Here is a 17,453-nt window from a genome sequence, read left to right as displayed (position 1 = left end):
TTTCCTGCAGAAAAAAATATATATTAGTGTACAGATGTTGTAGTTAACAGCTATTTGAAAAGAAAACAACTTGGTGATGCTTGAACATATCTCAGTTACATTTATTGACACTAAAAGCCCGTGTGAAACCTTTAGCATGAATGGGTTCTCATTCAGTTGCGGAGGTTAATGATTTTACCACTCTCACTGTGCACTAACTCAACACACACACACACACACACACACACTAATTCAGACTACCAACAGAGACCTCTTCGACCTTGAGTCATGAGTTATGTTCACTATGGAGTACGGGTGTCAACAGGGTGTGAAGGAAGGTGAGATGCGCACACCTATTTGTCGTTGTATACATGAGTAGGCCAAAGCAATGGGCTTCTGGTTCCAGGCAGTGTCTGGAGGGATTTAGTGCTGGACTCCTGGACCATAAACTCTGAACTATTGACTGGACCTTGGAATCCATCATTGGATAAGACAGTAGCTCTAAATCTGTGTGGCCACCAGACTGTTCCTCCTAAAAGTACCTGGTCAAAACCAAACATTGCTTCTTAGGTCACTCAGAAGCGATTGACTGACTGGTATTACCGCAAAATATCTACTTAGAATTTTGCATGTCTATCTATGAATCATGTTACAGCCTTTCCTCAAAAAAAGTATAAAAGAAACTACTGCATGCATCTTATATTCAAACTCAAAACATCTTCAGCATTTATAAAGCATGAAGAACATTACTCAGGTAAAATAAGTCCCACTTCTACACCTTGTAAATAAATTTACTGCTTGAAGAAAAAAGGAACCTTGCAAGGATCACTGTTCATTGAACCTCAGTGTGAACAGCATAGTTTGCACTGCATGTTTTAATTACATTTAGGTACCTGGTTTCAAATGCACGGCACTCACATATGCATGATGAATGACTAGTTTTAATAGATCCAAACTGACTAGTTCATTAAGCATACCATGAAATAAAAAGTGTGGATTTTTGTAGATACCCTCAAACTAAGCAAAGAAAACGTCAAAGGATTTGTTTTGGAAAAATGCAAAATTTGGTATAAAAATGTTGAGCAAAAAGGTGTCGATTTTAGGTGTGCTGAGAGGTAGAATCAAACTAAACTTACTTAAGACTTGTGTCTGTACATGAGGAGAATATACAAATGCAACCTTTTTCCTTTCTTTTTTTATTTGGTTTTGTTTTTTTGGACTAGAATGGTTTAAGAAAAATAGCTGGTGGGTCTGTAAATCTGGTTATTCTGACCCCAAAACAAGCCGATGGATTAGCTGCTAACTTTTGGGGGAGAAAGCAGACTGTGGTGGCCCGATAGCAATACTGTGGTTTACTGATGTACCAGAAGGACCAGTGGGTGAGACCTTGCTGGGCCACTTTTTTGTTATCTACTGAAGAACTATTCACTTTTAAGAACATTGCATTTAGCCAGTCCAGGCCAGTACAGCCTTGAATACTGGGTGGCCTAACAGTAAATCCAGCAAACAGTCAAAAAGACACTTAGCTAAATTCAAAACGAACACTCAACAACAACAAACAATTGGTGATTAGGCCACATTCACTCCTTAAGACATTTAAAACTGGTGGAAAATATGATCAACTGAGCAACACCCCTACGAGTATCTTGACTGAGGTAATGTGACTGCAAGGCAAACACCAGTAGAAACACACGTCCCAAACAAAAATGGGAACACATGCCCGATGTCCCAATTAAAACCATGAACCACACGGCTGGATACAGCGTTGCTTCAATTTCACCTGGTGTTACAGTGCATTCCTGTGTATGATTATGTGTCTGTGTGTTTCTGCGAGTGCATTTGGTTTGTTTGTTCGTGCTGTGATTTATGGCGCTTCATTATCAGTGGGCTGCAGGGGTGTTTCAAGATGCCTGCATTTTCCACTCATCCCTAAGATTTACTGTCAACAAGTACCATCATCTTGCAACAATTCCTTGCTGCTTTTTACTGTCGGATTTACGTAATCAATTCACGTTTTGCTTCATTGACTCAGTACGTGCCTTAAACACTACCAACTAGTACTCATTAGCAAAAACACAGTGAAACTATGTTTTAATGATGGAGGGAAAATTATGATCCATTATGTTAAAAAAAAGGGGACCAAAACCCACATGGAGCCAGTGAATCACTTTAGTGATTAAGCTGATGTGATGTAGGCGCCATGCCACAGCATGCTGTCATAAAAACAAGCAGAGAGTTGCCATTGAGCAAAGGGGGTAAACACAGTGATTTATGTGATATTTGACTTCCACAAGGATGCTAAAACAGAAAATACACTCGCTGAAATAATTAAGTCGATCATAGGTTAAATCTATTTTGACAAAATGTTCAGAAGGCAGTCATGCTGATACATGCGTACAATTTCAGTGTTTTGCCTGAATGCTCTACTTAGATTTTGGTATTTGGTAATTACTCATGGAAAATGAGAAATATATTAAATCAGTCTCCCTTCAGCTGGAGAGCTTTATGTAACAGTTATAGCCTTGAATCGACAGGAAAAACCTGATTTCCTTGAGGGGGTTGAAGAGAAGTTCATTTTCCACATCCTGTTCCAAACATAAACCTTTTCTTTTTTCTTACCCTCTTTTTGTAAACCACAGCGGGTCTGTGTTTGTCTCCTTGTTACAGCTGTGCTCAGCAGAGGAGTGACCTTGGGGACAATGACACAAAGCAGCTAGCATGGCCATGACAGAACCACTACCGACAGTCCATATCAGAATGAATGGTGGTTGGCTTCATAGCTCACTGACTCAGCCTACAGCCTACTACAGTCTATAAGCCAAATATGTGGGTGGAATGCAAGCAAACATAATTATGCCTGTTGCACATTGTGTTGACTACTGACCAAGGACAGGAATGGATGAGTGTGGGAGCAAGTGTAACGATAAATAAAAGTCAGTAAGAGTAGCAAAATAATGGGTCTTTTATGTGACTGGGGTATTGAGAAGGTGTGGTTTAGATGAAGGATGTTTGGGGACTGTGAGCCTGCCAAACCGGAACATGGAGGAAGGACAGAGCAGAGATCTGCTAGTGACCTTAGCACGCAAACCACGGCGCTCCTATTGTCCACCAGACCACAGACAGATAACGAGCTATGTTCATATATAATCTACTGACAGGGACGAAAGTCTTTCCATCATCCTGGAACAGAAATATCTCTCAATCAATCATCTCCTCTTGAAGCCAGCTATGGAAATATGGTATTTTCAAAATTCACAGTCAGAAAAAAAACACCACCAGAGGAGGTGGCAGAAATAGTATTTGACTCCTGACTCCTGTTGTCGTGGAGACGGAATACAGATACAAACAAGGGGTGAAAGGCTGCCCTGTTATGGCATGTTTACCAAAGACGAAGAGGATGACGGCTGGTTTAAGGCAGCACCTTCCCTGTCACCACATTCATGACATGTAAAACACCCCCGGTGCTAAGTTTAACAGGAAAGCCGTTGTGTTGTTCACTAGCTTCTCCGGGTCTTTAGAGGATTCTTTCTTATATGGCTTTCTGGTGGGAACAGCAAAAGGTGACTGATATGTTGTTTCCGACTGTAACATTCAGAGGAAGGTGGTCAGGGGTCAGCAGTCTCCACCCGCCTCTGTGGCTTGGCACATCCTTTGCAGCAGCACAGCTCTAAAAATAGACTCACATAACAAATGGCTCTAACACTGTGCATACCTTAATTACTGACTGTAACCGTATATGCAAATTAATAATGGGTAGTCTAAGACAGATATGACAAGCAAATGTACCACTACTTAAAAGGCAGAACTAAATTTAACATAACTACACTACAGAGAATATAATTAGACACGAAGAATGATTTGTTATTGTTTAATCATTTGTTGTTGTTTTTTTGTTGGTTGCACACTTTAAATGTTTAATAGTTTTTACCATCTTTGTCTTGTGACTGTAATCTGTCTTGGAGTTTTAGAAAAGACACATGAAGACGTCACCTTGACTTTAAGCCACTTTTTCCTCAATTCTCTGACATTCTATAGACGAAATGATGAATCCATTAATTGGAAAAATAGTCAACAGATAAACCCATAATGAAAATAATCATTAGTTGCAGACATAAATAGAATATGACACCTGTTGCAACACAACAGGCCAAACAACAGTGCAAGACACCTGCTACACTAAGCAAGTAACAGAAACCTGCCAACAATAACAATTTGAGTAAAGAATAGCAGCTCCAGCATAAGAAAAAAAAAAAAAAAAACACCTGCTGTGGCACAACATCCGCTAGATGTTAGCCCCACATTCGATGCAAGAATAACAGCCACCTGCTGAAGGCTAACAATAGCCACCAGCTAAGCTAGCAAAGAGCCAAGAATGCCAGAATGTATTCACATGAACCCAGTGCCTTATCCAGCATAGCGAGTGAATGGCACACAACCAAGTGAATGTCCACTCACCACAAACTCACACAGCCACATACCACCACTTAATGTTTATCATGGTTGCATAAAAGACAGAACGACATGAGAGGGTGCTTGGAACAATAACGCCAAAGTGTTACTCTGAATGTCAGGAGGCGTCACGGGAACAGTGATCACACAAACACCAGTTACTTCTTACATAATCCAGCACAAGATCGAAGGAATGCAAATGCAAAATGATAAGCACTTCATGGTACACAGCCTCTACAAACAGTCAAAGTACACATGCACCTGCCGGCCTTCTGAAGTCATGCACAAGACATTAGATGAGACGGATTCACATCTGTCTTAATGTCCAGGTACATTTCTGTATCCGTTCATATTGTAATCATGTGACTATGCTCATATTTTACTCTCACAGACTTCAGATTTGAACTTCTTGCTGACCTTCTGCATGGTGCTATTTATCCGGGAACCTACAGTGTCAAGGTTCTGTTGTAATTGGTCCACACGGCTTGTCTTTCCGTGACTGCTTGTACCTCTTCTCATAAATTACAGAAGTGTGACGTGTGAGGAACTTCTGTGTAGAAGACACTCACTACTGGTTTGCTTAAAGGATGTATCGTGTTTGCTGTAAACTGTGTGAACTTGAAAATAACTTCTTGAGAGGAGGTGAGTGTATGTTCTCAATATATTATTTTTTTACAGTATTTTTTTGTTGTTAAAATTTAATTCTGAAAAAGAAGTTTATAGTGTCTCGATCGTGTGGTCTATTGTCTTTGTATGGGTATGCATATATTTTGTAAACCCCCAAAATCAAGTCTAGTTAAACTGAAGCTTCAACCACAACCCTGGTTCTTCTCTTCTCACATCTGCCTCGTGTTTACATCATTTAAAGGATTTGTATTGTCTGGCTAAAAAGATTAAGTGGGTGTCACAACATTTTAACTCTGAAAGGACTCAAAAGTCCTCTGCAACTATTACCTACTGAGAATCCCCTTCACAAAGTCATCATCTCTTTGGCCTCAATCAATCACCCCGCGGGGCCTCCACTGTAAAAAGCGTCCTATTAGGCGCAGTGAAAGCTCTGTTTACCTAAGCTTAGTGAGTTACCTTGGGTTACTGCAGGAATGGACCATGTGGTTTTGACCACAGACATAATACGTCACATATCGTGCATGTTGATCTGTACCTGTTAAATTAACCAAGAGCTCACTTGTGTGACGGCAGAAAAATTGAAAGAGAATATATAGAAATACAAAAGATAATCTAGGAATGTGAAATATCCTTCTTGTCAAGGCTCAATTCTGACATTTCCCAAAGCGGCAGTGTTTTGTTCTAGTTAGATAAGGGGATGGTTTTGCAACAGAAACATCCTGCTTGACATTTTCAGTTATCCTTTAATGCATCACAACTAGTATCTTAAGATAACATGTCTCAGAACAGTTTTTGTCATTGTTTTTTACATTTCCGTTCAAGAAGTTGCATTAGTTGTTGGCCTCGTTCACATTTTGGCAGTTCTATGGGCAATGGCTACGCAAGGCTGACAAAATCATTAAGTGAGCAAGCAAGGGGTTTAAAGACACACGTCACACTTGAAGCGTGAACCCCCCCTTGTCCTGGCTTTTCACCTCACAGACCCCCTTTCTGACCCCTTTGTTGGGGTGAAGGGGTCTAGCTCTTTGGAACCAGCTAATTATAGAGTTTTAACGTCTGCTTGGCTAAGCCCTAAGAGCTGGGGGACATTCCTACAATTGGGAGATTCAATGTGAGCGCGTGTGTGTGTGTGTGTGTATGTGTGTGTGTGTGCCCTGTTGCTGTTTTTAATTAAACTCCAAGATAACCTCAAGATAGACGAGGGGGGGAAATTACTTTCTGTACAGAAATACACCAAATACAATGCAAAAATGTTTAATTGTTGTCACATGAAAGAAACCAGAGAACACCACAGAGCCAAAACTAATGTTTCTCAACGTCTTATAATCCAACATATGATTGTAATTCTAGTTTCAGTGCTGTGTGGAAAGATAGACGGCTGATTGCACATTAAGTATTTTTTGTGTATTTGAATTGTAAATATATCACAATAAATAACATATTTCTCTCTAATGGAAATAATTAACTTTACATGATTTAATAAGTTTACCCAGCTATCCAGTTGCCATGTGGAAAACCTTCATCATGCCTTTAAATGATGCAGACTAATTTTGTCTAGCCTAGCATCAGTGATGTATCATGAGTGCCCATGTTACTGAAATCAACATTACAGCAACAGACTTGTCCAAACATTGATATGACAACGAGGAAAACATGGTTTACTCATAGTTGCCTAGTTTGCCTATGGCTATATTGCTGAAGAACATTTCCAGTTAAGTGATGTCATACCACAGCTGTGACTTATTCTTTTTTGAATAAAAATCACTTTGATGACATTTGTCTCAAAATATGATCGGTTTAGCTTCAGTCTGAAGCCTAGTTTTGCTGCACTCCAATATGAGAAGGACCTCGTGACTTACCCCACTCTTAGGTTTTGCTCCAAGCGATGGTACAGATCCCGAGGAGACATCAGGAGGAGCATGTGGCAGTTGTGGGGTTTGCGATGCTGCTGGCATGGGTCCAAAATCAAACTCCTACAAAAGTAAATAAATAAATTGTGCAGGTGTTTAGTATACAATACATAAAGCATATAGGTTCTCAGTCATCCAGGTCATGGTATATCATGGAGGATGTAGTTTGTGGTGCTGTTAAACTATATTGAATTAGACACAAAAGTGTTTCCGGTATTTAGCCTAGCCCACTGACTGAAATGGGGTTGTCAAAATAATAGGAACAGTTCAATAGTACTACAAACCACAGCCACCAAAATGATATCACAGCAGAATCAACAGCTCTCTCTGTTATTTTAAACAAATGCTGAATACTATAACCTTCATGCAGATAAGATTTATTGCAGGACTGCTATATTAGCATACATTCATTTTCACTAGTCGTTGGTAAGGATCCACTGGGTGCAGTATGGGTGTGGTTGTGTTTAAATTAAGAGCTACGGTGCAGTTTAAGTAGCTAGGGGGCATATTTATGTGTGTACCAGGATATGCCGTCGATGGAGGGTGGGGGTGCTGTCCATAGAGGAGGTGGCACTGAGAGCATTCTCAATTTCCTGATCCAGCTGGTCCAGCTTCATCATCAGCAGCACCATTGAGTCCAGACGAACATGCTCATGCTGAATAAAGAGACAGTAAAGACAAATTTAATGACAGCAAAAACTTTATGGTGCTAAGAATCAATCTCTGGAGAAAACCTCCCTCATCCGTGACCAGAGGATAAGAATGGGAATCAAACTTTGCCAGAAGAAATGAAAAAAATACTGTATGTGAAAATGTTATGCTGTATTTTCTAACAAAATGAGAAGTGTGGGGTTGGCTTAATGTGTTTTGTGTTTTCTGTTGAATTGTGTAGTTATCTAATGACATAAATCAGTGATTAAGATCTATGCATTTCCTCAGTTTTTTTTCTTCACATCAAATTGATAAGCTGCTTTCCTCCTATGAATTTAGATAATTTCTTTGAAAGATTTCTTTTATTTAATCAGAAATACATTAGAGAAGATTAGCTTGTATGCCATATAATTTACAGATTTATCAGCTTCTTACCAGCTTGCAGGAAGTCGTCATTATTAACTCATCTCAATCCATTGTGCCTCATTGTATTAAAATGTGATCTAGGTGCAAATTACACCCAATTTATGAATTATACTCTTGTGTGACAGCTCTATACAATAAAAAAGTCTCAACTGTATTCCATGCCAATCTATACCTTCTCTGGCCTTTATATCAAAAAATATTGAAAAACTCTACTTTCTAAACTATGGCTACTTTCTTTCCCTTACTTCTTTTATTTTTCTGGTACAAAAACTCTTTCTTTGCACACTTTTTCTTTCTTCACTTAAATAATTGCGCTAACACAGCATTTCAGGTTTGTTTCTTTTGCATCATCACCATCACTACTTACAATATGTATGCAACAGCCCTCTAATCTGCAGTCACTCTCCTCTATCCAGCCTTAAACATGTCTCACACTGACCTCAGGTGGTATGGCTCCAGTAAGACAAGCTGAATGATATGCAGCTCAGTTTCACACTCCACCGACCACCCTTCAGCTCTATTTGGTTTCATGCAATACAAGCCCCTGTAACATGTTCTAAAGTCTGTAAAATAACTTTCAGTAGTGGTTATTTTCATTTCCTTCAGCCTTTCTTTTATCTTGGCACTGGGTGTGACTCCCTGTCTTGAAATTCTCTCTGAGAAGAACTTCAAGACTTTTCATTGCTGACCTTTTTAGTTCCAAACAAACCTTGTTACAATCACCAACAGAACATTTAAAACACGTAATGAGGGTGAGCTCATGAGACACTCAGCCTGTGACTGTATGTGCAAAGATCAAGTCTTGTTAACATGCAGATGTAAGACTGGTTTAATGTGCCGTGTCTGTGTCCTAGACGGGATACCTCAAAGATTAATCTCATTTGGTTATACAGCCGTGGCCAAAAGTTTTGAGAATGACACAAGCACTGGTTTTCACAAAGTTTGCTGCTTCAGTGTTTAGATCTTTTTTACATCTGACAATCTGGTAGATGCACACATACGGGCCTGCTGCCATTCCTGAGCAAGCACTGCACTGGTGGTGCCCCGATAGCTCAGCTGAATCAACTGTAGGAGACAGCCCTGGCAATTGCTGGACTATCTTCGGCACCCTGAAGCCTTCTTCACAACAATTGAACCTTTCTCCTTGAAGTTCTTGAAGATCCGATAAATGGTTTATTTAGATGCAATCTTACAAGCAGCAATATCCTTGCATGTGAAGCTCTTTTTGTGCAAAGCAATGATGACTGCATGTGTTTCCTTGCAGGTAACCGTGGTAAACAGAGGAAGAACAATGATTTCAAGCACCACCCTCCTTTTAAAGCTTCATTCTAACTCAGCCAGCATGACAGAGTGATCTCCAGCCTTGTCCTTGTCAGCACTCTCACCTGTGTTAACGAGAGAATCACTGACATGATGTCAGCTGGTCCTTTTGTGACAGGGCTGAAATGCAGTGGAAATGTATTTTATTTATTTATTTATTTTTTGATTAAGTTCATTTTCATGGCAAAGATTAATTGCAATTCATCGGATCACTATTCATAACATTCTGGAGTATGCTAATTGCCGTCATACAAAATATGGCAGCAGACTTTGTGAAAAAGAATATTTGTGTCATTCTCAAAACTTTTGGCCACGGCAGTACACCGATCAGCCACAACATTATGACCACTGACAGCTAGAAGTAAATAACATTGACCATCTTGTGACAATACAATGTTCTGCTGGGAATCGTTTGGACCTGGCATTCATGTGGAGCCTCCCCACCAGGATGCAGCCTGACACAGACACACAGACAAAAACTGTTTCGGAACAACTCAAAAAACATGGAAAACAGCACAAGGTGTTGACCTGGCCTCCAAATTCACTAGATCCCAAACTGAGTATTTGTGCGATGCACTAGAACATGCCTGATGCACAGGCCCTCCCCTCAACCCATAGGACCCAAAGGCCCCCACTAACAACACTCTGTTTCCAGACATCACAGGACACCCTCAGAAGGCCCATGTCCATTCTGATGAGTCAGAACTGTTTTGGAGGCACAAGGGAGACTTACACAATATTAGGAAGGTGGTCATAATGTTATGCCTGATCGGTGTAAAGTAAGTACATAATAGAATAGAAAGATTTTGTGAAATTAGGTTTACGATGGGTGTGTGTGGATGACAACATTCATATGAGATGCAATGTGAGCCTCGGCTATAGCCTCAGCCCTGCGCCTGGCTTCCAGCTCAATCCCTAATGTCTCATGACCAGTGCTTACATTTATTTTCCAGTTAGTGCCCAATTAGGCTGTCAAAAGCAGTTCCTATTGGGTTTGCTGAGAGAGCAAATAGACAACATTGAGGGCCATGTGTATCATGGAAATGCGTCTCACACTGGTGCATTCACTGCCGTTCCTAGCTAGTGGCAGTGCACATCGCTACGTTCTGTCTCCTTGGCAGAGTATCACAATGAAACATTGTACCGCGGTAAAACAATGACATCTTTACGAGCCCTCACTGAATGAACAAAAGCATCTGGCTCGGGATGGCAATAACAACCACAAAACGGCAGTGTAAAAAACAAGTGCAGTGTAACTTCAGTTGCCTCAGAGAAGCAAAGTTTTTTAGGGGCATTCTGGTGGTTTGGGTGTTCTCAGAAGGTTTCTTTTCTGTCTTTCCCATTTTTGAGGCTTCTGTTACATTCCTCTCAACTTCCTGTTTTTTTGAGATGGGAGATGGTTCCCACACTGTTTGAACTCTTAGATCCCTCCTTCTCCTTTCCTTGCTCTCTTTTCAAACCCCCCACTTCCATCCAGTCTGCATCCCATTCCTCAAACTAAACAGTGTTTCTTTCTCCGCTCAGTTAATTATAGTATTTTACATACAAAATACTGTGAATTCAATATGATTAATGTAAGTATTTTATTCATTAACAGCGAACGAAAGATTATTTAATTAACCGATACAGACAGAAAGGCAGAAAAAGAGAAAGAAGGAGCACTGAGGGTGATGTTGCCAAGTCGTCTGCTGCCAGATAAATGACTGTTGAGCCAGTTTGGCCCTAGGGTCAGGATAAGGCCTTGTTGCTAAAACAAATAAACACAGAAACAAAGCCCAATATCAGGTTAATCTCAAGCCATTATGCAAACCAGATGGGTTCATTTTGCAAACTGAATCTGCAACAACATGGTCCACTGGGGACATATTCATTAGTGCAATATCTTGTCACAGATCATTCCAGGTTGCTGTTGCCATTGTCCAGGAGATAATGATGTAAGCTCTGTAATTCTCATCAAGATATTCAAGACTTTCTAAGTCTTTTCTCCATACCAAATTTTAAATGCGACTTCCCTAGTGTTTATTTTAACTGCCTAATTTCCTTTTCGGTCATCATGACCGTCTCTACGGCACATTTTTGCAGTAAATTGCCTACGTAAAGAATGTAAATACACTCGATAGTTAAAATCCCTTAACTGCTGTCAAAGAAGAGGAAACCCATTACCATATGGTGGATGGATTGCCTTGGCGCCTTGTACTTTTATGGCTAAAATCCTCTCTTGGAGTTCCAAGAGCCAGCTTTTTCAGATATTTAAAGTCTTCCTAGGATTAGAAGTAGAGCAAGGGGTAAATGTGGCACTCTTTTTTTCTTTTTTTTTCACATGTGGCCACACTGGACTGTGACCTCTTGTTTTTGGCAGCTGATGAAGTGATGTCAACATTAGTCATGACTGAGAGAAGCGCTAAAGTCTCTATGCAATTTATGCAGGAATAATGCAGCGAAAAGTGGAAAATCTTTAGCATTATACAACTAATCATTGTGTGACGCATCGAGAACACAGTCTGATTTTAGGCTTTCTATTGCAGGTTAAAAGGCTTGCATTTTATTATGTGCTGGTATTTTACTGCTGGAAACCGGTTGTGTTAGTCTTTATAAGCAACATGGTAGCACACATCATTGATGTAGATGAATGCAAAGAAAAACAGTTTACAACAGACTATGACGACATAGTACTATTAATTCATCCCCACTGCATTATACTGTGACATAATATTAAACAATGTGATCAACAGAGCGCTACACTTACATTTATTTTATTGTCCAACACAGTGAGAAAAAATCCCAATCTGTTTTAATGTATGTTAGTGCTTCATTTGTTTATGACCTCTGAAAATCAGTACAACTTAGCTAACTTTAATAAACATCTACATTTATAGGTCTTATCTGATGGCAGCTATACTGGAGCCCAATGTATAAACAGTAACGGCAGAGCTTTAATAAAATCACATTGGTCCTCATGTTATGAACATATATTAAAGAAGCTTAAAAATCCATTCGAAAGTTCCAGATAATTAGAAAATGTCTATATAATGATTAGGAATGGAACATGCCTGGGTTAAATTAAAGCTAATTAATTTTATAACTCGTAGAATAATACTAGAAAAAAATACAACATTCAATCCATCTCAAGGATAACTCTGTAGAGTCACTGCTTACAAGAGGGCGATCAACTTCAACTAGAATGATGCACAAGAATTTAAATTCTCACAATATGGAACTTGTCCAAACAACATGCCTACTTAATGGGCCATGCGTTGTAAATGGATTGCTTGTTGTCATTCTAAAAGGGACAATACGACAATTACAAATAGTGAATAATGAAAATTCCCTGACTGTTGCTTTGCTGCAGAGAACCCAAATCCATGACTTACTATTTAGGTTTTTGCCACAATACTGAGATAAACAAGCACGCTGGCTAGGAGTAAGCAGCACAACACACACTATCTGCAAGCCAAAGTAGTTTAAGCATTTCATCCCAGCAATTGCTAGAGCTTCCAACGGCTTGTGCGTTCCTAGTCTCCATGCCCTTATAGGACCTTGTTTTGCAATGAGCGGTTGAGAAAGAGTGAAACATTTCACAGATCCCCCCACTCAGAGATCTGTAAGCATGTGAGAGTGAAGTCATTGTTTTCCAAGACCCTTGCCAGAGTGTGGGACAAAAATTATTTGTGGGCTATTTATGCCCAGTAACTGTCCGTTCACTGTAAAAGACAAGTTTATTTGAGGTGCTGATGTGCCAGAATCACAACTATTATGTGGAAATAAAGCCACAAAATTTATCCAAACCGCATCCCTTCTACATCTACATCATATTTAGTCTTACCTTTCTCATGCGCACTTTGACCACGCTGTCCTCTTTCTGATCTCCGGACTCATTTGTTCCATCTAAAACTGAACTGCACGGCTGTGTCTTGTTGCAAATAACTGAGTGTATGGCCTCATCCGACTCGTCCATTCTAGGAACTGTGGCTCCTGGCCTGGGCTGTTCACTGTGACCATCTGCCACCTCAGAGGCAGGTGACTCACTAAAGCAACGACCAGAGGCTTGGTTGCCATGGAGTCCCTTGTAGACCTCTGTAGTACATGCTGGATGTTTTTGGGTGTATTGTTCTGTAGCCTCTTGCTGAACAGCTGGATTAAGGGTATTATTGACATCAGTATTCTTTTCTGGCTCCAGCAGAGAGGTGTTAACTACCGCAACAAGGCTGACTTCTGGGATAGTGTCAAGTTTTGAACAATTTTCTTCTGTCTGATGAGTTAAGTCAGGATCCTCACAACCAGGAATTTCTTTGGGTAAAAAGTTTTGAAGAGTATTTTCCATTGAATCACTTACAGAAGTTTTCACACACTGATGTGCGCACTGAACAGTGTTAGTCTGTGTGTCTGTATCTCCTTCTGAATATCCAGTATTTAGTTGTTCAAATGACACACCGCTGGTCGCTGTCAAAGAGCAACACTGACTTTTGACACAATTATCAGCCGAATGAATAGTCCCATGCCTGACATGTGCTGCATTCTCGCTGATTTCTGTTTGTGCACTTTCTTCTCCCGGAGGGCTGTTCACTGTTGTCGTTTCAAAATGAATCTGTCCCAACAAGGTCTGGTAGGATATTTCACAACCATGACCCTGATCCAGTTCTCCGGTACAGTTGCCATGAACCTGCTCTCCTCCTTGAATGTCTGTTGAGCGACGGTTAAGTCCTGTATTTTCATTTAGAGTGTCTGGGTCATTCAATCCATCCATCCTGTCAGCAGAACCTATGCTCCAGATTTCAGTTATTCCCTTGCCACATTTTCTGTCTACTTCTAAAGTCACAACTGGTTCCATATTTTTGTTAGCCAGTGACATCGCGATACTAGTCTCCATCGGATTAGCTGAACTGTGATGTACACTTGCACCAGTTTGGTTAGAGATGGAAATATTCCCTTCCCCAACATCTGGGAGGTCAGTTTGAGGTTCCAGTTCAGCAGCAGAGGGCCGGTTTCGTGTGGCCTCAGAGATTTCAGGAGGTCTGCCGTAAGCCTCTGTATGGGTCTCCTTTGTTTCCTGGTTGTCTGGAAGTTTGCCAGGCTGTTCTCCATCCTCAGACAAAGGATGCCCATTGTTTGAAGAGATAGAAATGCATTGTTGCTCTTCACGAGAGACATGTGGACTTTTAAAGACGTTATCGTCATCGCACATGTCGTGACTCTGGCTACTTTCTGTGCCAATGTCAATTTCATCATTGATAGTTGTCTCAGTTTGACTGCGGCTATCAGTTGCACAAGAAATATTTGCACTTGACATACCACTGCCTGAGTTACAGCAAAACTCTCCAGAATTCCCAGTGACTGTGGTTTGGAGATACTCTGATTCTGAGGCGGCCCTTTGGGGAATGTCAGCACCCACCAACACGTGAGAGCCAAGAACTGACTCTTGCAAATCCAGTGGAACTTTTCCATTGTTTTCCGTTAGCTTCAAGTGTTCTGATACAGTATCACTGTTTATACCAGAAGCTGTCCCCTCTAGTGTCTGAGCCAGGTCATCTGTAGACAGTTGGTGGCAGCCCTCTGGCATGGAGGCACACCTTGTCCGTCTACCTTGTTTGGAAGCCCCTGAGCCCATCCAAAGCCCCTCACTGTCAACCCCATGACAGCAGACCAGATCCAGATCATCATAGCTGTACTGTAATCCTGAAGGGTGAGTCACATGGTCCTCCCAACTTCTTTTCCGTATGGCTACCGGCATGGTGGACAGCCCATTTGATGGCAGGCTAAAAACGGAGAACCAGATCTGCTACAATTGAGAAGAGAAACAGGGATCAGAAACTGCCAGTGCACCCAAGTTCTGAGTTTGTACTAACTGAATGTGCAGACGACAATATGGTAAATAATGTTTGACTTTTTGAGTAAACACCTAAGGAATAGTTAGTAGAAGTTCAAGAGGGGTGTAATTAGACTGCATTCACAATTTCCTGGAAAGCATAAACTCAGCTGGGGAAGAATGAGATGTCAGGAACTCCTGACTCTTAGCTTTTGAAACATCTATGTTTTCAAGCAGAGTTATTCTAAATTTCTCATTACAGCTTACAAATTACACTAAATAACCTGAATCTATGCGATTAAAAATTAACGGCAAACACTTTAACTGTGTAAAAGTGGTCTGAATTATTCTGGAGGTTGGTTAGCTGTCACTCTGCACCTACCCATACGCCCACAAAAATGAGAATGGTGTGACAGTAAGTGCCCCTCAGTAGCTGGTTGTCCGCCATCCAACTTCGAACATCCAACAGTATCAAAATACATACTGTGGATTTTATCACAGCAATCAAACTAAGACGTAGCACATTGTTCTATCGTACTGTGCATGCAAAAGTATCTGTATTGTACAGAATATAACTGGAACCTTTTTTTATAAAATAATTTCAGTAACATTTCAATATTCCTGTTCATGTGCAACTTAGAAACAGATTTTTAAAGAAATGTTTTAAATTCAAATAAGAGCTCTTTCTTAGAGAGTCAAAAAGAAAGTCTTATCAGAATTTGAGATGCGTTTGTCTAGTTTCTCAAACTATTTTTTCAGTTTTCTTTTACAGATGTAAAAAGTGGACATTTGTGTGTTCTCTGGGATAAGCATGCAACAAATGTCACAAAGCACTTGCTCCTTCTACTTGCCCTCGGACCAACAGCTGACAACCAAACTGACATCAACACATTTCAGACTTTATAAGGTGAAGTAATAAACTTTACTTCTTGTAAGTTGTCCCGTGATGAATCAGTGTTTTATAACAAAATCCTGTCGCTGAATGTTGTGTTAATCCGGTAGGTAAATATTTAATCCAACAAACAGCCTGCAGATCCAGTATTTGCTTCAGGTTCACTTGTCCAGAGATGTTTTGCAAGCTTCCCTTTCATTCATCTGCTGAAAGCGATCCGTTTGAGGAAATATGAATCCAGCTCTTTCCAAGACTCTTGATGTACATACGTATGTTTTTTTGTTTTTGTTTTTGTTCAAGAGCAGCAGTTAGTTTAAGTTTTTGCAAGCCATCTTCTGGACTCCCGGCACTATCTTCGCTCGAGAACAGTTCGACAGGCGGTGAAGCTCCCAAAGGCAGGAAGAAAGCCGGGAAGCAGTGAAAAGTCCATAGACAACTTCCATCTTGATCACATTAGGGTTTTTGCTGACGCTGACTGCTGAAGAGTCGGGGTGGTGTAAGAGGGGCCGGGTTTTCTTTCCCCCACTCCACCCCTGCTCTCCTCCGCTCTATCCCTTTTCTCATCAGGTCCCCTCCCCGCTGGTTTTGACAGGGAGTCTGAGTCACGTCCTTGGAGCCCCTTCCCCCGTCTCACAACTCACCAAGCACACTGTACACATTTATTCACTCCACCCTCTAATGTACACGCTCTCCTCACTAGTTTAGAAACTTACGCTCACCTTTTTCTCACATAACTGTTCTCGTTCCTCTTCTCAGTCAATGTTTCCTTCATTCTTCTTTAGCTTGCTCTTTCAGTGAGCTGGGAAAAGCTCCCAGCAGTTGGTTTTGATTAGTAACAGACAGGCTGCCTCGTAAGTCTTCTGGCTGTGAGCCAAGAGAGATTGCTCTAATGTTTTGGCAGTTATATCTGAGGCATGCTTTTTTTTTTAAAATTGTCGTCTTGTAATGCTACAAGTATTCTTAACCAAACATGCTGGCACTGATGAAAAAAAAAAAAAAAAAAAAAAGTTATTTTTATACAGACTTTAAGGAAACAAATTTAAAATATTTTTACAGGTAACGTATATCTGACCATTAAAACATGTTGCATGATGACAGAGACAGTAACATGAGATGTCAGCCTGATAGATTAAAGGAGATGAAGGGAAAGAAAAAACATTTAGCACCCAAATACCAGTAATTCATTTCCTAATATAGTAATTTCTGAGAGGCATTTAGCAGAAAGAAAAGGCTAAGCTGGAGATAAATACAGTTTAAGTCTTAAAGTCCAAATGTTACTCATTAGACTTGTATGTACTGAAAATGTCGTTGCAAAACAAGTTTTCAGACTCGCAGATCTGTGAATTTATCATATTTTTGTATAAAAAGAGCAATGCACCAAACCAACAGGGACAAT

At 40.4% G+C, this 17,453-nt stretch overlaps 1 protein-coding gene across 1 annotated transcript in view; it reads right to left on the bottom strand.

Moving 5' to 3' along the window:
• The window catches only part of dlc1 (DLC1 Rho GTPase activating protein), an 82,279-nt gene extending 65,890 nt beyond the window's left edge, over positions 1-16,389 (bottom strand). The window contains exons 1-4 of the mRNA XM_084573505.1: positions 16,092-16,389; positions 13,186-15,138; positions 7,487-7,621; positions 6,915-7,028 (exon numbers count right to left, since the gene is read on the bottom strand). Coding sequence (XP_084429631.1) covers positions 6,915-7,028; positions 7,487-7,621; positions 13,186-15,090 — 2,154 coding nt within the window. The 5' untranslated portion in view covers positions 15,091-15,138; positions 16,092-16,389. The remainder of the gene's footprint in view (positions 1-6,914; positions 7,029-7,486; positions 7,622-13,185; positions 15,139-16,091) is intronic.
• Between the last annotated feature and the right edge of the window lie 1,064 nt (positions 16,390-17,453).

This window comes from Chelon labrosus (genome assembly GCF_963514085.1).
Source record: "Chelon labrosus genome assembly, chromosome: 2".
Classification (NCBI taxonomy): domain Eukaryota; kingdom Metazoa; phylum Chordata; class Actinopteri; order Mugiliformes; family Mugilidae; genus Chelon; species Chelon labrosus.
Note: the sequence above shows the minus strand (reverse complement) of the source record. Positions and strands in the feature narration are given on the sequence as shown.